This window comes from Cyanistes caeruleus, chromosome 1, assembly GCF_971803275.1.
Source record: "Cyanistes caeruleus chromosome 1, bCyaCae1.hap1.1, whole genome shotgun sequence".
NCBI lineage: Eukaryota > Metazoa > Chordata > Aves > Passeriformes > Paridae > Cyanistes > Cyanistes caeruleus.
The window spans coordinates 40,296,937-40,321,579 of record NC_141701.1 but is presented as its reverse complement, the minus strand read 5'-3'; the positions used below and the strand labels follow the sequence as shown (position 1 = coordinate 40,321,579).

The 24,643-nt window shown below is 37.5% G+C and overlaps 1 protein-coding gene across 1 annotated transcript in view; it reads right to left on the bottom strand.

Annotated features, from left to right (window-relative positions):
- Positions 1–1,811: 1,811 nt before the first annotated feature.
- The window catches only part of ALKAL1 (ALK and LTK ligand 1), a 35,393-nt gene continuing 12,561 nt past the window's right edge, over positions 1,812–24,643 (bottom strand). Inside the window, exons 2-5 of the mRNA XM_086888292.1 lie at positions 11,294–11,347; positions 7,585–7,665; positions 5,277–5,353; positions 1,812–2,494 (exon numbers count right to left, since the gene is read on the bottom strand). Coding sequence (XP_086744418.1) covers positions 5,289–5,353; positions 7,585–7,665; positions 11,294–11,347 — 200 coding nt within the window. The 3' untranslated portion in view covers positions 1,812–2,494; positions 5,277–5,288. The remainder of the gene's footprint in view (positions 2,495–5,276; positions 5,354–7,584; positions 7,666–11,293; positions 11,348–24,643) is intronic.

Here is a 24,643-nt window from a genome sequence, read left to right as displayed (position 1 = left end):
AAGTGACTATGTTATGCTACTTTGTGATTTTTATTCTGCTGACTTTAGAATCCCTGCATCTAAAAACTATGATGGACTATAGTGACAAATAAATGTGTAGAGGGGTGGTTCAGAAAAGTTGGTTTCATTTCCAGCTGTTTAGAGTATACTGAGCATCAGAAAGGGGTCAAGCAGAAAGAAGGGAGCCATGCCACTAATGTCTCAAAGAATAATTTGTTTCCAGAAAAAAATAATAAATCTAAGCTATTTGTTCTTCACAAAGAACTATGGGGTTTTATCCTTTTAATCTTTTCATGATTTTTGTTCCCTCATAAATATTTTAGCTTGTCACACTAATCTCTGCTTTGCATCTTTGTAACATCTGTGAATCTCCTCTAAGATACGGACTTAATCACTTTTCTACTCAATAGAAAGAAGATTTCTTTATTTTTTCAAAGGCAAAGCTCTTGATTTAGCACATTAGATTTGAGCTCAAAAATTTTATTAAATAACCCAAAATAGGTCTTCTCATTGGAATTTAGATATCGCAAAAAGTAACTTTCAGAACTTTCAGAAAAAGAAACCACAAATACTTGAATTCTTGTCAGTCCCTTGAGGAAAGATAGGAGAAACTTTTTTTTTAAGGCCAAGAAGCTAGCAAACCAGAGTGGAAATATCAATATGGGACTAAAGACAAATGCAAATGCTTTTCTTGGAGCCTGATTGCCTGTTCTGAGCCTTATCCTTTCTCCTGAAGTGCTGAAGTGTTTTGGACAATAATCCTTCTATGAAGTATGTTACTCACAGAGCTACGAAAATATCCTTCCAACCATTCAAACCACTGGGATTATCAGTGTGACTATTGCTTTCAACATGGATTAGAAGGAGTCTTGAAAACTTTGCTCTTAGCAAAATAACATGATTGCAGAGAGTTTGAAAACCAATCCAGTTAATGACAAATACAAAGAGCACAGGAAAACCTTCTAGCTGGGACTACAGATGGGGTAAGTTCTTCTGAAAGTTGTGGGTTGCACTGCTTAGAGCATCAGAGGACACTTCTCAGCTTTGGTGTGGTAATACACTGAACATATTTAGAAGGACAAAAGCCCCGTTGGACAAGGCAGCTCTTTGCTATTTGATGAGGAATCCCAGGGCAAAGTTTCCCTGCTATTCTGCAGAGGGAAAAGTGTTGGGCATAGAAGCTAAGGCAACTCATTAAGTCCATAGTGAGGGAGAGGATAGAGATAATATTTAATCTGAAGGGATTAGCTTGAATAGTCAATTAATCTCAAAAATTGTGATTTGAGCATAGTAATCCATGTGTGTTGTCAATTATTCTGGGTCTGACCATAAAACCCTCACTGGATACTAGGTTCTTTGTAAAGCAATCACATGAGCTTGGAATAAAAGAGATGAGATAGCAAATGGAATAACAAATATGACCAATAGAATTTGATTTTAAATAAATAATATGTGGCAGTTGTGTTTTGGAGTCTTCCCAAATATTTAAGACTGATGTATCACCAGTCAAATTCATTCATTATGCCCCTTGAATTTACGGTATTGTACTTTAAAACATGTTTTTTCTTCTGTTAGACTTTTTTATTACCCCCTTTACATACTTGCAGATGTTTTCTGTTCACACTAGGTACACGTTGCATTTTTGTTTGCACCTTATTTAGCTGAAGAATAAATGGCTGAATAAAATTTACCTCATGAAAATGAAATGCTGTAAAATACTAAACCCAAAAGTTTGAAGTTCTTAGGGGAAGATTATTTCAAGTTCACCAGTAGATTAAATATATATATTAGTGTATTTATAAGTGACCTATATATTTAAATAACCCCTCCTGTAAAATAGGTTTTTTTTATGTTCTTTATTCCACCAAAACTGCATTGCAGTTTTCCAGTCTTTATATTTACATTATTTGCAACTCTTTCCATAAGTGCCGGTACAAATGTAACTGATGAAAATCCAGAATAGTCATACAAATGTTCCTGAAAGCAAGGTGCATTTCTGAGCAATTTTTTTCTGATGCACAATAATATATATGTATATATTAACAAAGCTTCATAATATAAAATATCTTCCATGGCAAGTAAAACTTCCCCACTTACAGCTTATTCAGATTTCAGTTACACAGACTTCTGCATTTCAAGTTAGTGCAAATAATGAGAGTAAGAGCCTGAGCAGAACGATGTAAATAAAACGGAACAAGAGAAACAGCAAAATTTTACCAACTCCCTGCATATGGTTATAACATTTAATCAGTATATCATTAGTATTCTCCATATACAATGTATTTAAATAATTGGCTTGTCTGAACTATAGGCAACAAATTTACAAAATAAAATAATGTTTCACACAAACATGGAATGTCGGACAAATATATGAAAATAAAATGCATCTAGTAACAAAATGTTGTAAATCAAAAAGATAAAAGATGTCTTCTCCATTTTTGAAGATTTCAAGGCACTTTCTTGGCAAATCAGAATTCTCTCCTTGGTAGAAAGTCTGCAAGAGAAAAGGACATGCCATTTTATAACTAGTTTCAAACCAGAGAAGCAGACCACTTAGTAAAATTCTGTTCATAAACCACATTTTCATGCGGATTGCATAAATCATAAGATTAACTTCAAATGCCAGTAGGTCTTGCCCTCCTGTGAACACTAATGGGTTTTGCCTTGGCAAATCCTCAGCGTAAATGCCAAGAGGTTTAATACACAGTGGCCTGCGCTGCTGCTCCTTGCAGTAAGTGTCCCATGCACCTGGTCACGTGCAGCTCTACATTCCGGGTTTTCATCAAATGCTCTACTTCCATTTTCAGGGATCTGACTCAGGAACTGAAAACAAACCCACCCAAACCTCTAAGAGCTGTGAGGGCAGCGTGTGCCCGGTATCCCGGCCCCGGAGCTACCCCAGCGGCTGCCCGGGGCGTGGCGCCTCTCCATGGTGCTGAAACATCCCTCCAAGGTCTGAGCGACCACGCACGGATGATTGGCTTTCCCCAAGAAAAAGTTCCTTTCGAAGAGGAAAAGACCACACGTTCCCTGTATACCCGGATATTTACAGACGAGGAAGGAAAATATTTGCATAATAGCACTGCAGCTCTTTTTTAATGAGGAAAAGGCAGCCTATTCTAGTGTTGTCAGAAAAAGGCTTAAAAATAGCTGTTAGCTCTTCAAGTGAGAGAACCTCCTTCTTCAAGGCAACCAAGAATCTCCAAGACTCTGTCAGATGTTAAAGTGAAGGCAAATTTTCTTACAGACAACAGGATCTATGGCCATATCCTATCTACATTAGTAGATCAGATCCCTTGTGTCAAAAGATGTAGTAGAAGCTACCAGAGAATCATGTTAGAAATGCAATGTTACTGAGGGATGCACGTATCTTCACCCTTCACCCTTCTCAAGAAAATGTTTCCATTCCAAGAATAAGTGGATATCAGTAAACATGAAGATCTGAGGATGTCTTATTTATAATGGAAACTATCCACTGTACTTAGTGGAGGAAAGGGGTGAGGGAGCGCAGAGACACCTGGGAAGCACTCACATCATGGCTCTACTTTTTCCTATAATGTTTTCTCTATTTTTAACAAAGCAGAGAGAAAGCCAGCCTAGATACAACTTTAAGTGAGTGCAGTGCACACGAGCTGCTAGCAATGCTTACCATTTAAAACCTTCCTTCCCTATTTTTCATGTCTTTGAGTGTATTTTTGGCAGGCAAATTAAAACACCTGGCTTTGCAAATCATAGCAACTTTTGATCCTTTTGTGTTTTAAAGATGGAAATAGGATGAGATAGATGCTTCTGTACCATGGATATGTAGGCAGATCTTTGACTCATTCTCTTGGAAGAGAAAGAAAAAAGGATTTGGAACACCAGAAATTTATCTGAAAGCCCTGATACATGAATCCAGAGGTACAAATGGATACACATAAAGGAAAAACAGAGACTAAAAAGGTAAAACTGCAGAAAGTAAGAGAGTGGTGGGATGTTTGAGAAAGCTAAGATTTAAAAGATAACACTAAAAAACAAACAGCAATTTAAGTACCCCCCTAAAAAAAATTATTTATATTTTAATAAGGCATTCAAAAAAGGATTCCTGCCTTGAGTCATGAAAAGGAGATACAGGCAAAGTAATGAGATGCCTTGTCAGTCTCTGGTTCATTGTCCTTGGTATATTCAAAACCATCTGCAACACCTGGAAATCGAGAGGCCAAAGAGACTGAAACTAGTTAAGAAGAGAGGAAGAGAAAGAAATTATGTCATTTCTTCTCAGAACTGAAATTTTGCCATATTCTTTAAAGCACAGCCACCAAAATGAATCCCACCTCCACTGAGAAATCAAATCAGCTAACACTGACTCATATCCTACTCTTCTTTTCTTATTCTTGATTAGTATGAATTGAAGTCTTGATGCAGGAAGAAGTGACATACAAAACTCCCCCAAGCTCCAAGCTTGCAGTATTTGTCAGGAGGAGGTGGTGAAAGGAAACCATCTTTAAAGAAATTTAAATAAATTCACTGATTTCATAAATTTTAGTAGTTAATAATAACAACCAGAGAGTGTATTTTCAAATTAACCTTTGAAAGTATAATCACCTTATTAATATTCAAACAACAGGAGAAAACAGCTCACTTGGAGATGTTACCTTTATCAGTGACAATGCTGTTTAATTAACACATTTGACATGCTATTCATAAACAAGAATAGACTGTTTTCTTCCCCAGACTGTTTAGTGAAACCTTTAGCTTACCATGTCTTTATGTTCAATTTCCTTCCATCACCATGAAGTGGTTATTAACTTTTTAGAAATTCTCAGAAGACAATATGGAAATGAAAAGGGGTCCCAGAAATTAATGAAGTGACAGGTTATCTATGAAGATTGCATTGGCAGACCTGAAACCAAGGCAATCTGTTTCTTCCATGGATTAATTGCAAAGTCCTCTGCAGAACAGCCTGAAATAAATGTGCTGATGATGTCCTTGGGCATTTTTTTTTCACCAAGCAGACTCCTTGAAGTTTTGAACAATAAGAGGCCACCAAGTGCATCATTGTGGACTGCAGCACCATAAGTGACCTGCAGAAAATTACAGTGGGGCCTGTCAGAGGTATTTTTGCTTCTATGTATTTCCAGAAGTAGCCAGTCAGTTCTGCAATGCCAAAGCTGCATGTTGATACATTCTGATAACACCACATTTCTGTATGCACACCTGATTACAAGGTACACGTGTGAAGTAAACCCCTAGACCATTCAACAAATAAGAAAATGAGTGGGGAAAGTTATACTTACATAGCAAACATCCTAGGACTGTGTACACAAAGGGCTCATTGCTAATCTCGTTAGCAATCTTGCACACCTTTTGTAATCTATAAAACAAAATTACCCACAGTAATAATGAATCTCTGTTGCCAGATACCCTCAAAAAACTGCATAAAATGAAATGCAAAGTTTGTACTTGAATTTCAGATGCTCTACACAGTGAAACTGTTATCTGATGGAAATTCATGAAATTATGTGTGCAAGATGCAACATTAGATTGTACCTTAGCATAACCAGTGCTCTAGAGGAAAAGTACAAGTGATGGCAGGAATTGAATTTCTACCAGGTAGTTTCCTACTGGGATGTGGAATAGCAGGAATTTAACTCATTAACTGGGAGGCTATTCTAACTATCAGACTATAACATAGATGTAAGTTAGGCTGTTTCAAACATTTTATTATTCCATTTAGTATTAATATTGATTTAACTCCATATTTTTCATGTTTAGGTACCTCTCCTAATCATCAGACCAAAGACACTAACCTCCCACTTCCAATCCCTCTGTCATGTGTCCTTGGCTCAAATGACCACTTGGTTCAAGTGGACCCTGAGTCACTGCCATCCTTTCTGAAATTTGCTAACAAGAAATACATAGGTGCTAATTTATTTTCTTGCTTGATAAGTATTTTAATAAAACTATATATAAATTGTGCCAAACAGCAAGAAAATGATTGCTATCTGGGTTTCAGTTCCTCAGAAAATATTTGTGTGTGCCAGAAGGAGAGGAAATAACTCATCCTCAGACATTTTGTGATGACTAAGGTGTCCCTGAAAGAAAATATCAAACCCCTCTAAAAACACAGGGAAAGATCTTGGCTATGATCAGCTTGAGTGATGGATAAGGTGGAGACAAATTTGAAGATTTAGCTCTCCTTTTTAAAACAACATTTCAGGTGAATGTAACTCACTGTCTGCTTTGAGTTTGGTTGACACAAGGGGGAACAAAAACTCTGCTGTGGATTAAATCACCCTTTTTATTCTACATTTTGCTTTGATAGTTGAACTGAAAAATAAGTTCTTCACACCATTCAAAAATCACAGTCTTGTTTTTAACTTTAAGAAATGCTATTTAATTAGAAGAAAAATAACATTACTGTGTTTCTTAAGAAATAAAGTGAAACACTCAGGCAATACCATAAAGAGTCTCCAAATAATATCCACATCTTCTGGATCCATGTATCAAGGCATACAATATGCAACATGGTATTTTTGTTGTGCAGCATGTAATAGAAATATGCATTGCCTACTCCTCTGTCCACTTAGGAAGCTGTATGTATATCTTTTGAGGACCAGACATGGATTCCTACTTCCAGCTTCTGAAAAGTGTAAAGACAAAAGGAGATGAGGGCTGCTCCATCCCCTTTCAAACACTAAATCCTCTGAGGTGCTGAGGAGCTCAGAGCTATGGTGAGAGAGCATCTCAGCTGCTCACAAACAGTGCTTCTAAGTGATGCAGTCAGAAAGTGCCATTGTTCTTTCACATTAAATCCTGAAAAGCTTGCAAAGCACCAAACTTTGTCCACAGATTGTGCTTACACATCCCAAATGAAATTCACCTTTTCTAATTAAAACATTACTTATTTTCCACTGACTTTAATTGAATTGTCCGTTGCACTAGAGAATGCTGAAGTAACTTCTACTTAAGGATTTTCCATTTTGGGTTTTTGTTTGCTTTTTTTCCATTTTATCCAAGAGCACTTCTATTTTCCAATGTCTCTGGCAAAATTATATTCAGGCTGTATTAAAGCAAAGCTTCTGCAGTCTCAGAGAGGAAGGTTGTTTGATGAGAACTGAAAGGATCAATAACAGAATGATGAATGAAATGATTTTATGTTATTTAATAATGGGTATATAACAGAACATTATACTCACAAGCTGAAATACGCTAAACCCCAAAGATAAAACCCTACTATTAAGCATTAATAGAAGGTAAAGAATGGTTCAAATTTTATCTTGCACAAGTAAAGCTAAAGAGAGCAGGAAGGAGAAAATGGTTTAACATCTGCCCTCTGCATAAATATGCCCTACTGATTCTTCTCAGTGTAGTTTTAATTTCATTTATTTCAACATCACTTTGAAGGAACTTCATGATTTTCATCTGACAGCAAGTGCATTAACAGAAAGTCTTAATATATTAAAAGACTCTGGGTATGTTTTGTAATGTTGTGCTAAAGAGCAACTGTTAAAGAAGGACCAGGACACCAAACACTCAAGAGGAAAAGTGTGTTGCCTTCAAACAAGTATCACAGCTATCATTAAAAGGTACTTTGCTACTTACAGGTTGGCGTTGAGCAGTCCCTTGTGTTGTGATACAGTCGATGAAAGTGCTTGCTACACTCTGAGGAAAATGTGACTGGCCCTGTTTAAAAGCAAGGAGGAGTTGACAACAAGCTCTCAGTGTCACTGCTCTGCAGCTTCAATGAATGACAACAACACATAGCATTAAGTTCATTTTTTCTTGGCTAAAACTGCATTTAGTCTTATACGATACCTTAAGCAACTATGATGCAACACAAGTATAATAATGCTGGTAGAATAACAGAAAGAAATTCTGTTTCTTTGCCTTTATGCTCACAATAGAAAAACCAGAAAAATAACATGTGAAAACAACAGGCTGATTTCACCTTGAAATTCCAGTAATTCAAAATTAGCAGTAAAATTTCTTACATGGTGAAAAATAGAATGACAATTGCAATAGAATTTAGTTTGTTCAATAGTTGTCTGTAGTCTAATGTAGAAGGAATAATGCACCTGGACTGAGGATACTATTTCTAGAGATAAATAAAAGCAACATTTTAAGTAAATATGAGTTTCTATCCCTTAGGAAGATGAAGTACTTCCATGTACTAATGCTTTTGATTTGCACATAGTTGGTTTATAAAATTCTTAATATACAGTGTGGGTGTTGAGGGAAAAAATGACAGCTGAATAACATCTAGGAACCTGATCTCCTGTTAAAATAATCCTAGTAAAAAAAGCATACAGATGTGCAAAATGCAGGATGTGTTTCATCTTTGGCAAGGAAAATCTCTGCATGTCCAGAGCATAGTGTGCTGTTCTCTTCTCTGGATATACAGTGCCATCTGTTTACATTAATATTTGATAAAAAAGGTATCCCTGCTCATGGCCAGAGGGCCAACCCTGATGATCTAGATGATCTTTAAGGTTCCTTACAACCCAAACCATTCTATTTTTCTATGAAAACCTGGCCCAGCTGTAACAAGTTGCCAAAGACCCCTTCCAAAGTTGCTGATGGCCCGGGAAAGTATTACTGGTGATATTCAAGTTGAAAAGCAGAGCAAAAATGTATTATTTGTACCACATAACCTGCTTAGCAAGACTGTCACTGAAAGCTGGGGATGAATATCCTGTGGTTTGGAAACATTGACATAAACTGACATTAAGTGAATTAGACTAAATTTAAGTCTAAGCTTTGTACGAGTAAGAACCCTGAATAATAATAGCTTGTTTCAAGCAATGCTACAAAATGATCCACATGAAGCAGGATCATTGTTGGCCAACTTTCCTTTCAGAGAAGATAGGAAGCATTTCTGGGAAAAAATACTTGTTTTGTTACTTGAAAGATGGCTTATGAGCCTGGTAAAATATATCAAGCTAATTCTCTCTAGATAGTGAAGCCAAACTGCCATGAACTCCAGAGAAGATTCTTCTCTATGGCAGTGAACATACTTGAAGGTTAGATATATTTTACAGTAGTACATGGATTTCAGTACATTTTTTCAGGCACAAATAAGCTTTTCAACAAACTGGTAGAGCAGCCTTTGTGAGTCTGAACTGGAATATTGTTGCCATTTTTTTTATCTGAGTAATTAGGTTCATGGAAAAGTATATAATTTGAAATTATCCAGCATATATGGAGACAACACTGGCTTTTGTCACTAAATAAATTCCATGTCCCTTCAGATAATATATGGTTTTCTAGCTCTCTTCCCTGTCATCAAAAATAGGCTGTTAATTTTATTTGTGTCTTACAAAACACTCTGTGTCAGCTGGCTTTCCAAGCTAAATTGATAGATTGCTTTATGACTCACAAGATTATTTATGATTTTTCCTATAGTCAAGGACTGTTACATATGGTTCTTATTTGGTTTTAAAATGTGTCTATTATTCCTGGCATATGAGAAGTGTGCAATAATTTTCTTAACCCTGAAACTGTAAAAATAATGTACTATAAAGATAATGTTGATTTCAGTCTATGGATTACAGGATCTGGTAAAGCTATGAAAAATAAAATAAAATAAAATATAAAATAAAATAAAATACTACAACAGGAAGAAAACTCCATCACTGAAGAGGGAGGGAGGGAGGGAGGGAGGGAGGGAGGGAGGGAGGGAGGGAGGGAGGGAGGGAGGGAGGGAGGGAGGGAGGGAGGGAGGGAGGGAGGGAGGGAGGGAGGGAGGGAGGGAGGGAGGGAGGGAGGGAGGGAGGGAGAGTAGGTAGAAATTCTGAGCCAACAAATAGACTTTCAGTATTTTGGAATGATCCTGCTTTCCTTATTCATTCCAGCTAATCTTACTCAAGTAATTTCAGCATTTTTGATGGCAACTACTCATGCAGAAAAGGACTATTAATTTAATGAATGGCTCCAGAGACAGGCCTTCAAGTTTTTGGTTTTTTTCTCTTTTTCTTTTTATGATTTACCACACTTGAAATACCTTCTGTAAAACTCATGGTTGTTTTTCCCTGGTTTTGAGTAATGAAATTCATTCTGTGTTCATTTCTTAGCTTCCCTACATTTTTATGTTGAGCTTTTTATGGTAGCTGAGGAGTTTCCAAAGCTAAAAAATGAAAAGGAAATGGATTAAGTACTAACATAAACAAATCTTTCTTGTCTGTCCTTCCCAGGAGAGGAAAATTCAGTATTGCTGTGTTACATAGCATAGCGTAGTTTGAAGCTCTGTGTTAATTTCTCGCATGGACTGAAAATGCTCAGGCTCACAGTTACTCTTGTTTACTGCAGGGGTGAAGGGCCAGGCTGGCTCTGGCACATTTCCTGTAGATTCCATTGGGTTGCAGTGAGCCATTGGCAGACAGATCCTTAAAGTTGTGCTTATCCCAAAGGTTTGAATACACTACTCCCATGCAAAAGAGACAACAAATGCCTTCCTTTCTTGTCAAATACTGCTTGAAATTTCCAGCAAAGAGGAAATGCAAAATTATTTCCAATTCTGTTTTTCATGCTCTGATGGCCAACTATTTCTATAGCTTTTAGTTTCAATACTTCAAATAACCTTGAAAATCAGCAAGAGATTTGCAGTGTAATACTTTGAGACCTTCACTTTTCTGAGATACAGAAAGCTGGAACTGGAGAGAAAAGAATCAGTGCAAGCACCTTGCCATTGGCAACTCGTATTGCATGTATTCAGAGGGTACAATATTTTTCTCAGTAGTTATAATGCAGTCCCAAAGTGAAGTGCATTATACAACTGCACCTCAGTTTTCAAGTATTTGGCTGCAATCATCATAAACCTTCATATTTGAAACAGCAAGTTATTTTTATTTTTCATTTACACTACTTTAATCCTTCCTTGTTCTATCTGTTTCCACTAATAAAATAAGAATACACACGTAGACATCATGAGACAGATGGAAAAAATCTTCCCTGATTTGCTGAAAACTTACTTGGTCACAAAGGCCTGTTTCTTAACAATATGTGCAGGCCAATGAGAAGTTCTAAAATTAGTTAATGTGAAAATAAATATGGAAAGCACAATAGGAGGATAAAAGTTAAACAATGACTTTTAAACAATATTTTTACTTACCACATTATGAAAGTTATTTTTGACCAGATAGTTCAGTTGATTATTCAATGAAACTAGAGTTCTTCAAAAATTTCTGCTTCTAAAATATGCACATTTAACTTCAGAAATGTTAATTTGGTGTTGAGCCTCAAAAATAATTAGTGGTGTGACATTTGTAGCTACTTAGAATATGCACATGTGGGAAAAGAGAAGCAGCTGCCTTACCTGTAAAATGTTTTATGAACTTGTCTTTTAGACTGGAATCTCTTGGAAAAATTTCTGAGGAGAGAAGAAAAAAATTATATTTATGTCACCAAGGAATTAAAATAAAAGCTCTGAAAGCATAATATGTCAAGATGTTTGATGTACAGAGACCAAATATCTTCCCAAATTAACTACAGAATTAATTTTCATAGTGAAGTATTTCAGATAATTCCCAGATGAATACTAAATGGTCATCCTACAATGCACTATGATTTTCTGACACTAATTCCTGCACATCTTAGGTCTGAGTGGGGCTGTAAGTATAGAAATATCACAAATAATATAAATACATGATCATACTTATAAGTATGTAAATACCTGAAGAAACAATGTAAAATACTTAGATAAATACAAATGAAATATCATTTTTTGGGTTTTGAAATAACAAGTACCTGAAGGGAAGAGTCTCCTACAAATCACCTGAAATAGACATGGGCTGTGCACATTTTCATTGTGGTATTAGTAAAAAAATGGTCCTCCTCTCCTTTGAAAACTGCTGTGAATTTTAAAATATTTCCTTTCCATTTATGGCATCTTTTTCCCCAGAAAGTACATGAGAGTACTCAGAACATACAAAATAATCACAAAGAACAGAAAATGGAACAAAAAAGATAAAAGTTCCTTTTTCTTTTTTTCCTCTTTTTTTTTCAATGGGATGCTGCCTCTGGCTGACAGCATAAACTTTTGATGCAAGTAAATATCCTCAGAACTAGTACACCTCCTTCCAGCCTCATGAATTTTCCACTGAAAAAACTATTACAAAATTTTTGGGTACCTGTAGTTATTACTGGAGACAGTAAAAAGCTGCCTGTTATGTCAAGTTCAAAAAACCTTCCCTGGCAGTTCCAGACAAGGAACATGACTAACTTGTACCATTAAGACCTGCAGTTAAATAGATTTATTCACTAAAAATATTTCCTTACATCTAAAGTAGTTTTAAATCTTTGTATTCCTCTGCATTTTTTCAATTCCCAATCTGAATTAACATGTAGCTCAGAAGAGAGCTAGTTTCCTTTCATACTACAGGAAGATGTTGGTTATCTGCCAAGATAAATTCTTACCACTGGCTTTAGACAGTTTCTCAGAGGTCACATGGGTGTATTTTTAGGCTGGGATTTTAAGATAAAATGCCCAAGTCTTACTGCAACTCATCAAGGTTAGGAGACCTACTTTACTTAAGATTCCTTAAAAATGTCAGTTTTAACTAATTCATTTTCTTATTGCTGAAGAAATTTTACTCCTTCTCTAATAAACTTAGAATTTTACTGATAAGACATGTCAGGTAATTTAAAATGATACAGAATGAAGAATATAAAAAGGCAAAGTAGGGAAACAATTGGTGTGAGCTTTGAATGAGATGCCTCAAGTAGACAAGTACTGATGAATAACCACAGCCTGGTGAAGGATAGGCTAGGAACTGCTAGGACAAATAACATCTAGATACAGATATTTGCAAAGTACATAGAATTTCCTACGGGAACAGTAACTGCTTTTTGCCCCATAAAATTTTCTATTTGCCCCATAAAATTCTTTAGGAAAAGTCTGTATACAGCCAAAACCCCACCCCTTAATGCCCAGAAGGTGAAACAGGGAGGACAGATTGATGCTCTCTCAAGGAGCTGTGCATTGCAAGTACAAAATTGCAGCTGTAGCCGTGTAGGGAAGCCTGAGAAGGAGCACTGCAGAGCCTGCTTTCCACGAGTAACCCACATTCGGGGCAGGCTTCAGAGCGGCCCAGCCTCGGCTGTCCCAGCAGGGAAATCTGGGTCAGTGGTGTGTGTGTGTAAAGCGGCCGAGCGGCGCTGCCTGCGTGCCGGCTGCTGTCCCTCCGGGCAGCAATCAGCTTTTCAGCACGGGCCCGCCGCTCAGCTTCCTGCAAGCGCTCCTTTGCTTCATAGCCCAGTGCATTCCCTGGGTACAGCACAATCGGTGAGCCCCAGCCCTGCACAAAAACAATCTCAGCTCATTTGTATCACAATCACGGGCAGCGCAGGTTTCTGGAACCCTCCTGGCTCTAATGGCAGAGGCAACTCCCCCTGAACTCTGAATTGCCCAACACAAGAACAGTCATTTTCTCCCTTCTTCCAGCAGCATAGCCAAGCCCTTCTTTCTGCCTGTACACAACTGCGTGTCTGAGGTCTCAAAGGACTTAGCATTTCAATCAAACTAATGTACATCTTCTTTGAATAGAATATGTGTCACTGACTCCTGATCACACCGCAGCCAGAAGCAGGATATCAAGTCCATACACACTTCTAACAAGCTCTTCTATAAAGCGGCAAAAAATCACCATGAAAATGTCCCTGAATTAGCTTTTCCCGGCTTCTAACAAATACTTAGTTGCTCCAGTCATATTTCATGCATTATCTATCACCTATTAAGGCGTCCATTTTCATAATAAAGGCTCATATCCTCACAATGCAAGTTAAATTTTGACATACTAATTTCACAAAAGAAAAGCAGAAGCCTTGATATAATAAGGCAGATTGGTAAAGTATTACTAAAATCAAAGCACATCCAAGTCACACTGGGAAGAACTGAGAAAGAAACAGGAAAATGAAAAACTGTTTTAATTGTGAAACCACATGAACGGGAAATATTGAGTGGAAGGAGCTTATTCAATCCATCCTTGCCCCAAGACCATATTACACAAACTATTAAAAGACAGCCAGTATATATCCTATGTGATATAGCAACATTGATTTTAATCAGCTGGAGGAATATTTAGACTGTGGCGTTCTCATGCCCAGGCTTACAAAGTGTGCACTGCTCAACACGGAGTACACCTGTGTTAAAAGGCACTTGTGTTGATCCTGTGTATGTCCTGGGCATAATCTCAGTTTATATCATAAAAAAAATACCTTAGTTCAAGGATTTCTTATTTACATTAGGACCTCTATGTATATCCTAAGGTATTTACTCATCTGGGGCAAAATATTTCCTGTCCTTCCACAGATAGCACTGGCCGTGGGCAATTATTAAATGGTGCTACGATGGATTTGTTGGCTTTTCTGTCTAAAATAGCAGGAATATTTATGGTAAACTCCAGGGAAAAATTTAGAGGGTTTTCCAGCTCTGCTTCACACAGAATGGTTAAGTTTATAACGCAAAGTTGGTTCTAAGCCAATCCATACTGTTAGTTTTATCAAGATGTGTCATTTTAGAGATCTCTTGGCTTTAGGTAAGAGGGGACTAGATCTGCCTGAGTTTTATCCCATCTGGGATAAATGTGATGATGGGGAGAGCTAGCAAGGTCTGAGCTAGGAATCAATAAGCAATAGCTGATCCAGCTCTCCTCTCTCAAATTTTGTTATAAACTTTCCAAAGTTGATTTAACCACTGTCATAAAGCTAATTCCCCCGAAGATTAGTCTTTCAGTTGTTATTCTGTACCCAGCAGCTGACAGGAATGTTTAATTTTTCACTAATTTGGGTGAAATTACAAAAAAAAAGGCAGGAGATTAAATAAACCACATCCTGGTCTCAGGTTTGTCTTCAACTTGCAATTTAAGACATTGAATGCTCCACCTTCAATAGGCCTTTTCTGCCACCTTTCTGTGCCTTCAGTTTCTCTGTGTTTTGTCTGTTCAGGCTGCAAAGTTGTGACAGCAGGTGCTGATTTTACCCTGTTTGCAGTGTCTCCAGTATCATGTCACCATAATTGTGCCAGGAACATTCATGTCCTAGTGGAGTATAAATAAAAAGAACTGTGATCGCAGCCCTGAAATAAGCCAACTCCACACAACAGTTTGTTGACTTGGAACATAAAACCTTGACATGCTCAGGCAGGAAAAAATCAAGATCAAGCATTTGTTTATGTTCCCAACAGACAACTTTTGTATATTTTTAGTTTATTCAGAGAATTCATGTCAATCAGACAGCAAAAGTATTCCACTGGTCAAGGCTGGGCCAATCAGAAGTGGTGGTAACACCTTTGTGATAACATATTTAAGAAGAAAATAAAAAGAAGCTGTTGTGCAGATGTAACTGCAGCCAGAGGAGAGCAGATTGAGAACATTGAGAGGAACAACTCTGCAGACACCCAAGTTCAGTGGAGAAGGAGGAGGAAGGGGAGGAGGTGCTCCATTGTGCTGGAGCTGAGATTCCTCTGCAGCTGATGGTGCAGACCATGGTGATGCAGCTGTGCCCCTGCAGCCCATGAAAGTCCAGGGAGGTGCAGAGATCCAGCTGCAGCCCCTGGAGGAGCCCACACCAGAGCAGGTGGGTGCCTGAGGAAGAGGAAGCTGTGAGCCTGTGGGAGGCCTGTGATGGAGCAGGCTCCTGGCAGGGATCTGCAGACCCATGGAACAAGAAGTCCATGCTAAAGCAGGTTTCCTGGCAGGACTTGTTACCCCATGGGGACCCACAGTGGAGCAGCCTGTCTTTGAAGGACTGCACCCCAGGAAAGAGTGGCCCACATAGCAGGAGTTTGTGGAGGGCTGTTCCCTGTGGGATGGGCTCCAGTTGGAGAAGTTCATGAAAAATTGTCTCCCGTGGGAGGGATACCACACTGGAATAGCAGCAGAAACAGCATGCAATGAAGTGACCTAATATCCATTCCCTGTCTCCCTCTGCCACTGAGGGGGAACAGGTAGGTATGAGAAGTGAGGGGTGGGGGAAGGTGTTTTTAAGGTTTTATATTACTTCTCATTGTCCTGCTCTGATTTTGTAAGTAGTAAATACAATTAGTGTCTCTAATTCCAACCTGTTATGCCCATAATGGTATTTGGTGACTGATCGCTCCTGGTCCTTAACTCATGAACCTTCATTATATTTTCTCTCCCCTGTCCAGTTGCAGAGGGTAGACAGACACTGGTGGGTGTCTGCCATCCAGCCAGGGTCAACCCACTACAGCTGTGCATTTTCTTATTTCTACCTGTGAAATGGCAGAAGAAAACTGTCAGCAGTAAGATGCAGTTGAACATTCTGTTATAAACCCAGATGCAGGCTTCCAAAACATTTTGGCATGATAAGAGAATGTGGGTTTGGGTGTTTTGTTTAGTTTTGTTTTTTAGAAAAAATATTTCATGTCATGCAACTGCTTACAACTCAGTATGTTTTAGCAGATTTTTAAATAAATGTAACATTTTAAAGGACAAGACTCTCCAAAGTTTCAATTTATACAAAAGTTATATTGGTTCATAGTATACAAATAAATCTTGCAATGGTTGAAATATCATGCTCCCAAAAATGTCAGCAAAACTATCTCAAGTACTTACACAGGCAAGTCACATTCATTTGGGTGGAGCTTTTCTTAACTACAAATTCTTCACCTGGCCTAGAGATGGCAACTCTTGCCTACTGCAACAATACAAGGTGAAACACTACTAGCAGGATGCTTGCATACTTCCAACAATGTCAAGATGGTTTATTAGCACAGAAAATAAAATGTTTGGTGATAGAAGTGATAATAAAATCTATTAAATGTGAATTCGTAAAGAATTTTATAAGTTCCCAGAAGAATTGAAGCAACAGAGATGAAATTTAACTGGAACAAGATAATAATACCCAAGTAAAGTGATCTGCTAGGAAGATGAGTTAATAGAATGACATTGCAATGTCAGGATGAAAGTATCTTCAGCATGATTGTCCCAAATATAAGTGAAATCCTAGAAAAACAGTAAAACAGTGCTTAAATATATATATATATATATATATATATATATATATGAATGTCCCAAAACATCCTTTCTCTGCATTTAATCTACATACATAACTATTCCTACAACTTTTAGAAATAGATGTACTGCCTCAGCTTAAAAAAAAAAATAAAAAGAGTTTTGCTCAAAATAGAAAACAGTTCAAAGTGCAAAGATAAGGAATCCTAGTGGAGGAAAAATTGTTAATGTTCATTCAATAAGAGTGTGGTGTGGAGTAAAGGGTAGCTGTTATACTTGGGAATCACAGAAAAAACACCCTGTGAATAAATGGAGCAAGAAGTGTGTGCTTAGAGCTCTGGCCTGGGCATAACTGTTAGAGGTAGACAAAAACATGTGGTCACCACTGTGGGCAGCACAGGGAGACGATCCCAGTCTCTGGCTGGGGCACTTTCCACACTGAGGTTTCACAGTGCTCAGGAGAGCAGCTCCTAGCACAGCCCTCAGCAGCAGATGATGCTAACCATGGCTGAATCAATTAGCATATTCAGTACCCCAACCAATTAAAAAGTCTTAATTTCCTCCTTTCATTATTACACTCAGGCTGTGACCAGATTGCACAAAACTCTTACTTCTGGGTGCAGGGCTGGACAAAGTTCTTACCTGAAAAACTGAGGACTTCCAGAAGCTTTGGGTACATTGGAAATGCTGTATTTTCTATGCTGCTATGCCATTGCTACCAGAAGGATATCAATTTTTGTTTTGTGCACAATAGACATATTAATATAGATTGAAATGTTTCTCTGGCTCCTCATGTAGTGTCTGAAACAGCAGAGAAACAGAGTATGCACTTTGTTGAAAATGTGTGACATTTTTATTCCCTACTAAAGGACCAGCAATTGATTAATTAATTGATTCTGAGGTCCTTAAGAGTGCTCAGAATCCTTAGGATGAATTTGTGGTTGTATTACAACTCAGTTCACAGAGGAACAGATTTAATGCTTTTTCTATTGCAGTATCCCATAGAGACAGGAAAACCCTTTGTGCAACAAGGAGTAATTCCTTCCATGATTATAAATCATAAATCATTAAATATTTTATATTATTTGTGTTAGAAACAACTGCCATATGGGAAAATATCTACTTAAATGCTGTATTATAATTCTCTTAGACTACTCGTTTGCAAATTCTACTACATAAACTGCATTTCTGCTTTTGTTTTGTTCTTTTTCTTCAAGTTTTCTGCAGATAAAAGTTTTACACTAATTTCTAGTTGTCTTAGCAATTTGTTTATTTACCCCCAATCCAACTCACATATGCTGCTTTCCCCTGCTAGATCTGAAATTCATTCCTTTAGACATGGGAAAATATCTATTTCTGTGTGCAGTACTGCGAGAAGTCACTGTGTTACTACTCCTGTTAAGTAACACACACAGCTCCCACTTACTGAATACTTTTGTTTTGAGACTTTGATGTGTACATACTGAGCATAGATGGAAAATGAGTCAACGCTCCAGACAGACACATTCCTTTCTGGATGTAATATTGCTGTTTGAAATTCAAAACTCACCAGATTCCTCCAAGTGCTATGTAATGAAGACTACAATAACTTAGTAATTTTTTTTTCATTTTCTGACATTTTCTACTCTAGCAAATGAAGAATTTTCTAGTATCTCAGTATTTTCTGGGGAAGAAAAAGCCTCAGATAAATCCCCAAATCAATACTGTTTGGATTCACAGAGGTAAGAGTGTCTGCTCAAGAGAAAATCCAGAATTAATATATCACTGCATGCCACTGCCATCTGCTGAATGTAGAATATGCTGAAAGTACTCATGCATACCTTCTTGCTCTGAGAGCAGAGCTTACCAGGCTTCCCTGCCTAATGGGAGTCCTTTCAGTTCCCATAACACAAAGTATACTCCAGAGCTTAAGGGTTACACATAGAGTGCAGTTAAGAATCCATAATTAATTACTTGGTCAACTTATCCTCCAAAAAAGTAGACATAAACAGTATTCTAATCTCTTTGGACTTACTTGCTGTTCATAAAATTTTTGCTCAGCATTAAGACTTTATTTATACAGAAAATTGGAAGGCACATTGGGATATATTCTTTTACCTCATTAGTCAATTCCTAAAATGCTAGTTCTGCTCCCGTGTCTAATAAATGCTTCCATTTTTAATTATTTGTCCAGGCTTGAAACATTGCTTCCAGAGATACTTAAACCAATGACTTAACATTTACTTGCCTTTGTATTCATTCCAGTAATATTTTTCTGACATGAACACAATAATACCCTTTTTAAATGCAGATTAATTGATATATCTTCAAATTCTCCCAACTTTAGTTATGAACACAATATCTGGTCTTAAAACTTTAAGATTTTATTCTGGAACATTCACCAGAAACTTGAGTAATGAAGTGGGCTGTGACATCAGGCAGTTTAGAGAAACAATGGAATGACCCCAAAGAGGAAGCCTGTCAGGGTCTGCTTTCATAATGGTTTATGAAGTTTGCCATGCCAGCCACCATTGTCAGGAGTATTACATTAAAAAAATCAGTGTTATTATTAACTCTGCTAAAGCTGGGTGTAAAAGGAAACACTAGCTTCCAAAATCACAGTCTGGCATTTAGTCACGATTTCTATTTTTGTTCTCTCTTCGCTCTAAAGTCAACCATTCACTCTTACCCCAGAATGTCTATTCACTTATGTCCCATCTCTCTGACTCACCCTTGTAAGTCTTATCTACATCAACTGCTCCCTTAAAACCAGGGGAATTAATATCCACAGGGCATTCAGGAGCATATATGCAATCAATTTGGTTAAGTGCAATCAATTTGGCTCTACAAATACTGGACATTTAAAAAAATACGCAAATTATTGTACAATGGAATTCCTAAAACTGAAAAAAACCCAAAACAGGTAAGGACACCTACAAATGGTGTGAAAATAAGTCCATTAAAAACATATAAAGAGCAAAACATACATCTTTCCTAGTTCTGCAAGCTTAGTTTTTGTCTGTAGATCTATGCTTGTATGTCCTCATAAAATTTGCTTGAGGGATGACACCTGCACACTACAGATGTGAATAGATTTGAAGTATTTCAAATTTCTCCATATTTACCTTTTGCTTGGAATGGAATATTCATTATTTCTTTTAAGATTTCTAAAAATAGTTTTGAAATTTAATTTGAAGTGCTGCCTTTTTACAGTGACCAGAGGCAAATTCTACTCTCACTGATAGTCCTATACTCCCTCTCATTCATTAACACCTTATTCATGTAATTGCAAGAGAATTATGGAAGGCAGTTTTTACTCAAGTAGTTTTCAGCTTTATTGTTATTACAGAGACCCTCAGGTGGATATCAAGGAAACAAATGACAAATGTGGGACACAATTTCTGTTGGATTTATAGAATTTACTTGAGCAATGGGGCAGTAAATTTTAGGAACACTGTTATAAAAAGCATGGAAGATTCTGTACGTACTACTATATAAATAGTAACACAAAAGACGCGACTCTGATCTTTCTTCAAGAATAAGGGGGTACTTATTTATCTCTAATGCATGATGAACAGGGAAGAGATGTCTTACATTTGCTAGAAACACTCCATTTATTTAAAAAAGGTTATGAACAAGATCCTTGGATGTGCTTTCCAAAATAGCAGATAGCTGGATTCAATAAATCATTGGTTTCAGACAAATGATTCTGAGTGTGAAACACCAATTTTAATTCAAAATAACTATTTCAGCTATGTTTTATGTTCTATCATCTCCATTGGATCATGGCCTATGAACACCTAAGAGGGATAATTTTTCCTGAAATCCCTACTACTATCTCTCTCCTTGAGTCCTTCTGATTAAATCCTACATCTTACCTAAAAACAATGCAAGTTTGTAAACCATGCACCAAAACATGTTCTTAAACCTTGAGAAGAAGTACATTTATTTGCTGCAGTGTTTTATCCCTAAATCCCCCATTCTTTGTTTACTGCAAATTATTAAATTGAGTCTGTTTCTGAATTAATTCAGTTTACTTACTACTACATACAAAGGAGCACATGGGATTAGAAATTAAATGTCTCAAGCTGCTTGCCACATTTCTGGCCAATCTGTAAGTAACCTCCTACTGATTCGGTGCTAATTTTTATTTAAAAACTGTCCATTATCCTGGCCCTTTTTGGATGTTTCAAACTGTAAAATATAAATATAAAAATAACTGTTTTTAGGAAAAGCAAATGAACTTTGGTGTATATCATGAGACAGATAACTTTTAAAGCAGTCCATTTTTTTTCAAGTTTTTCTTTCTGAAGCACCAGAGCCATAATTGTCTGCTGTCTCAGAAGGCGTTATGTGCTCATTTCTATTCTAAATTTATATTTTAAATACGTGCTCATTTGTATTCTAAATTTTCTTCACTGCTGCAGTTTTTTTTCCATTCATCTGTGGTGGAAAATGAATGAAGTTTTTCTTAGAGAAAGCAAGGCCTTAGAGAAAGCAGTCCTGTAATCCTTGTACCCCTCTATTAGACATCACCAGAGATACTGAGAGCAGATTGTCCCAGCCCGGGATAATGGCAGCCTGGGACCATGGCAGTCTTGCAAGCACAGTCCATCCCAAGCACAATGTGGGATGGGGGAAACCTGCCTTCTTTCATGCAAGTGCAGGAAGGAGAAATGATACATAGTCCTCTGAGAAACTCTTGTTTTCTCCAGGTTTTCCTATGTTTCAGGTGAAATCAGTTTTTCAATAAAAACTTTCACAAAATCAGATCAGAAAGCAAACACATACTGATTTGACTTGACTTTGCTTTTTCGTTTTATTGTGCTGCTAATTGGAAAGAATATGGAAGTTCTTTCCTTTCCCAGCTTTCTGACTTGAACTCCAAGGACCATCTTTGTGGTACTACAACTGTTCATGTAGTCTCAGCTTCCCACTCTCTGTGATCCATCCACATCACCATATCGATCGAAAGTAAAAGCACCTTTCTACTTATTTAAAAGCACCAAGGATGGAGCCTGGAAAATTCATGCAGATGTAAGAGAACAAAAGTAGGAGAAACAAGCAGAGGAGTATTTGGTGTTCATCTTTTATCTCTTGGAGCACTTTCAGTGGATACAAAACACTTTCCAACCTTTATTCATACCGAGGTCAATCTTTCAGAAGCTATGAGGACAACTATATTTAACCAAGGCCCTTCAGCAGCCTCAGAAAGAGAAAAGGTGGACTTGCAGTCAGAGGAGGATGATACAGATCGGTTCACATCCATGGTAAGAACCCAGACAGATACTTCCTCCACTCTTCCCTGTCCCTGACACTCTTCCCAAGCCATTGCCCTTTGCCTTCTCCCCTCCCTTGGGTTCTACTTGGCCTCCACACCTTGTCTGGACTCCGCTGAGCTGCGAGTGGGAGCAGAGAGTGACAGGAATAGTTAGCAATCGTTGCTATGAAGACAACTAACGGCATGAACAGTAATTCCAGGGAGGCCTTCCCACCTCAGCAGAGCAATGACTATTTACGGCCTGAAAGGGCTTGCCAGCCACCAGTTCAACATCCTCTTAAGGGCAAGAGATTATCCCTAGAGTTGGCTCCTCCAAGACTGGGCACTGAGCTGTGGGAAGGACACAACCTGAAGTGGGAGGGAGCTAACTCATTCAAGCTAAAGAAGAAACATTTAATCATGTCTGAAGTGTCAGGATAGGTAGACTGGGAATGGGGAGGCTAGTTTCTCCTGCTGTGAACTATTCACGTTTTTCAGCACTGGGAATATTATGTTCCTCCTCTTTCCCTTAAACTTTGATTTTTCTTTGATTAATTCACCATTTGTGAAGAAAACATAATTTCTCGCTAAGGGCTTAGACACTGTACTTTCATTTCTCAGAAAAAGAAATCACAGCTCAGTTCTGGTTAAAAGACTGCTGTAATGGTATTATCATCATCATGAACTTGAAGAAGCTGAGCCCTAGCTGCAGTATGAATGCAGAAACCAGCACGTAAGAACTGCCCTATCTAAATCAGAGTATCTCCCACAGCATCTTCCAAGTATGTCCAGAAATATGATACTAAATAATTTCTCTATGCTCTGTTCCTTTATAATGTATCAGTTACATGCTGTACCAAGTCATTCATCATCCAGACAGAATTTGTACAAATTTATGTCAGTCCATAAATTGGCTGTAGATGTTTCCAAATGTGGGTTTTTTCCCTGTCATATGTCTGCCAGTATTTCACCTTGTCACTAGTACTATGTGAAGGATCTTAGCCAGATAATGGAAATGTACGTCAATTTAACATGTGGAGCCTTCTCTCAAAACCATCCCATTCTTTCTGAATGTAAGATTGGCAGTCAGTTCCAGGTAATTTAATTTTGGTTGTAATTAAAAATTCCTTTCAAGTTTTTAGGTGCTACTGTCCTTCTTTTAATAATTTCCTAACTTCTGTAAAGTCTTCATGATTAAGCATGTTTTTTTTGTTTGAGGTTGTCTTTTTAATTTTTAACAGAGAATTTGAAAATACTAAAGGAAGCATTTATTAGCATAATGGTGAGAGTAAAAAAAAAATTCTCTTTTTATTCATAAAAGTAACAAACATCTCTTAGATGTTCGTTGCAAGAAAAAAAAAAAAATCTCTATGAAGTTATAAGTCTTTCAAAACTACAGTTTCCCAAGGGGATATTAACAAGTTAATGTCCTTGAGCTGGGGCACGGGTCTAATTCCAAGACTGGAAGAGCTGTAATGCAAGACTAGAATAAAGGGTGGAAAATAAGTGTACATCTCAATGTATCTCTTTGAGACTGGCAACTGTCAAAAACCACTGTCTGAATTGGGAGCTCCAATTGCCATGGTTAGTGACAGAATCCATTGCTTGAATGTCAAATTTCGGAATAAAAACCAAGAGCAACTAAGGAAATAGATTCTGTTTAGAGTCTTAGCTTATGTTTACAGCAATAAACCACAAAGCATTGTGTAGAAGCAGCTCTCTGAATTCCCAGCTATTATTCTAGGAGCTGGTGTACTCTCAAATAACACATTTTTAAGGACTGAAAAATGCTGGAAGGAGAGTATGCCCTGATTCTGTTCTCCTTGATTTCAACAGGAGCAAAACCAGGTCCTCAATCTGTGTGTAATTCACATGATCTACTTAGCTAAACAATTAAGTCACAGCCCTGACATCTGATATTTATTTTAAGTTCTTTGAGCCAGATTCTCTTCTCTGAGCCAAGCCTTTTTTCTGTTCTGGTGGCACAGAGGCTATAACAACTATGGATTTTCCCAGCTGGAGAGTCTACTAGCATGAATAAGTCTTTACCTGTTTGGCAAAATCAGCTTTCATGATATTTCCTCTCCTATTTCACCCTCTGAATCTTTGCCATACTCTTATGAGAAAGAGTAAATTACTAAGCGTGGGCTTCATTCCTCATTTCCGTGTGTCAAATATCCTTAGCGTGTATACTCGCCTCTTCAAATTAAACCTACATGGTTAATTTTAGGTTATTCCTAAATAACCATTCCATGGTTAATCCTTAGGCTATTGTACCTGAAGTAAAAGCACAGGCTGCTCTGGTGCTCCTTCTGTGATATTTCAGAAGACATACAACTGAGGGTCCTTCCAAGGTGTGTTATCAATGTTACCTCAGAAGCTCTAAACCCAAGTTCTCTGGGTCACTTCTATCTGTGCAAGCCATGCTTAATAATTTATTCATAATGCAAGGTCA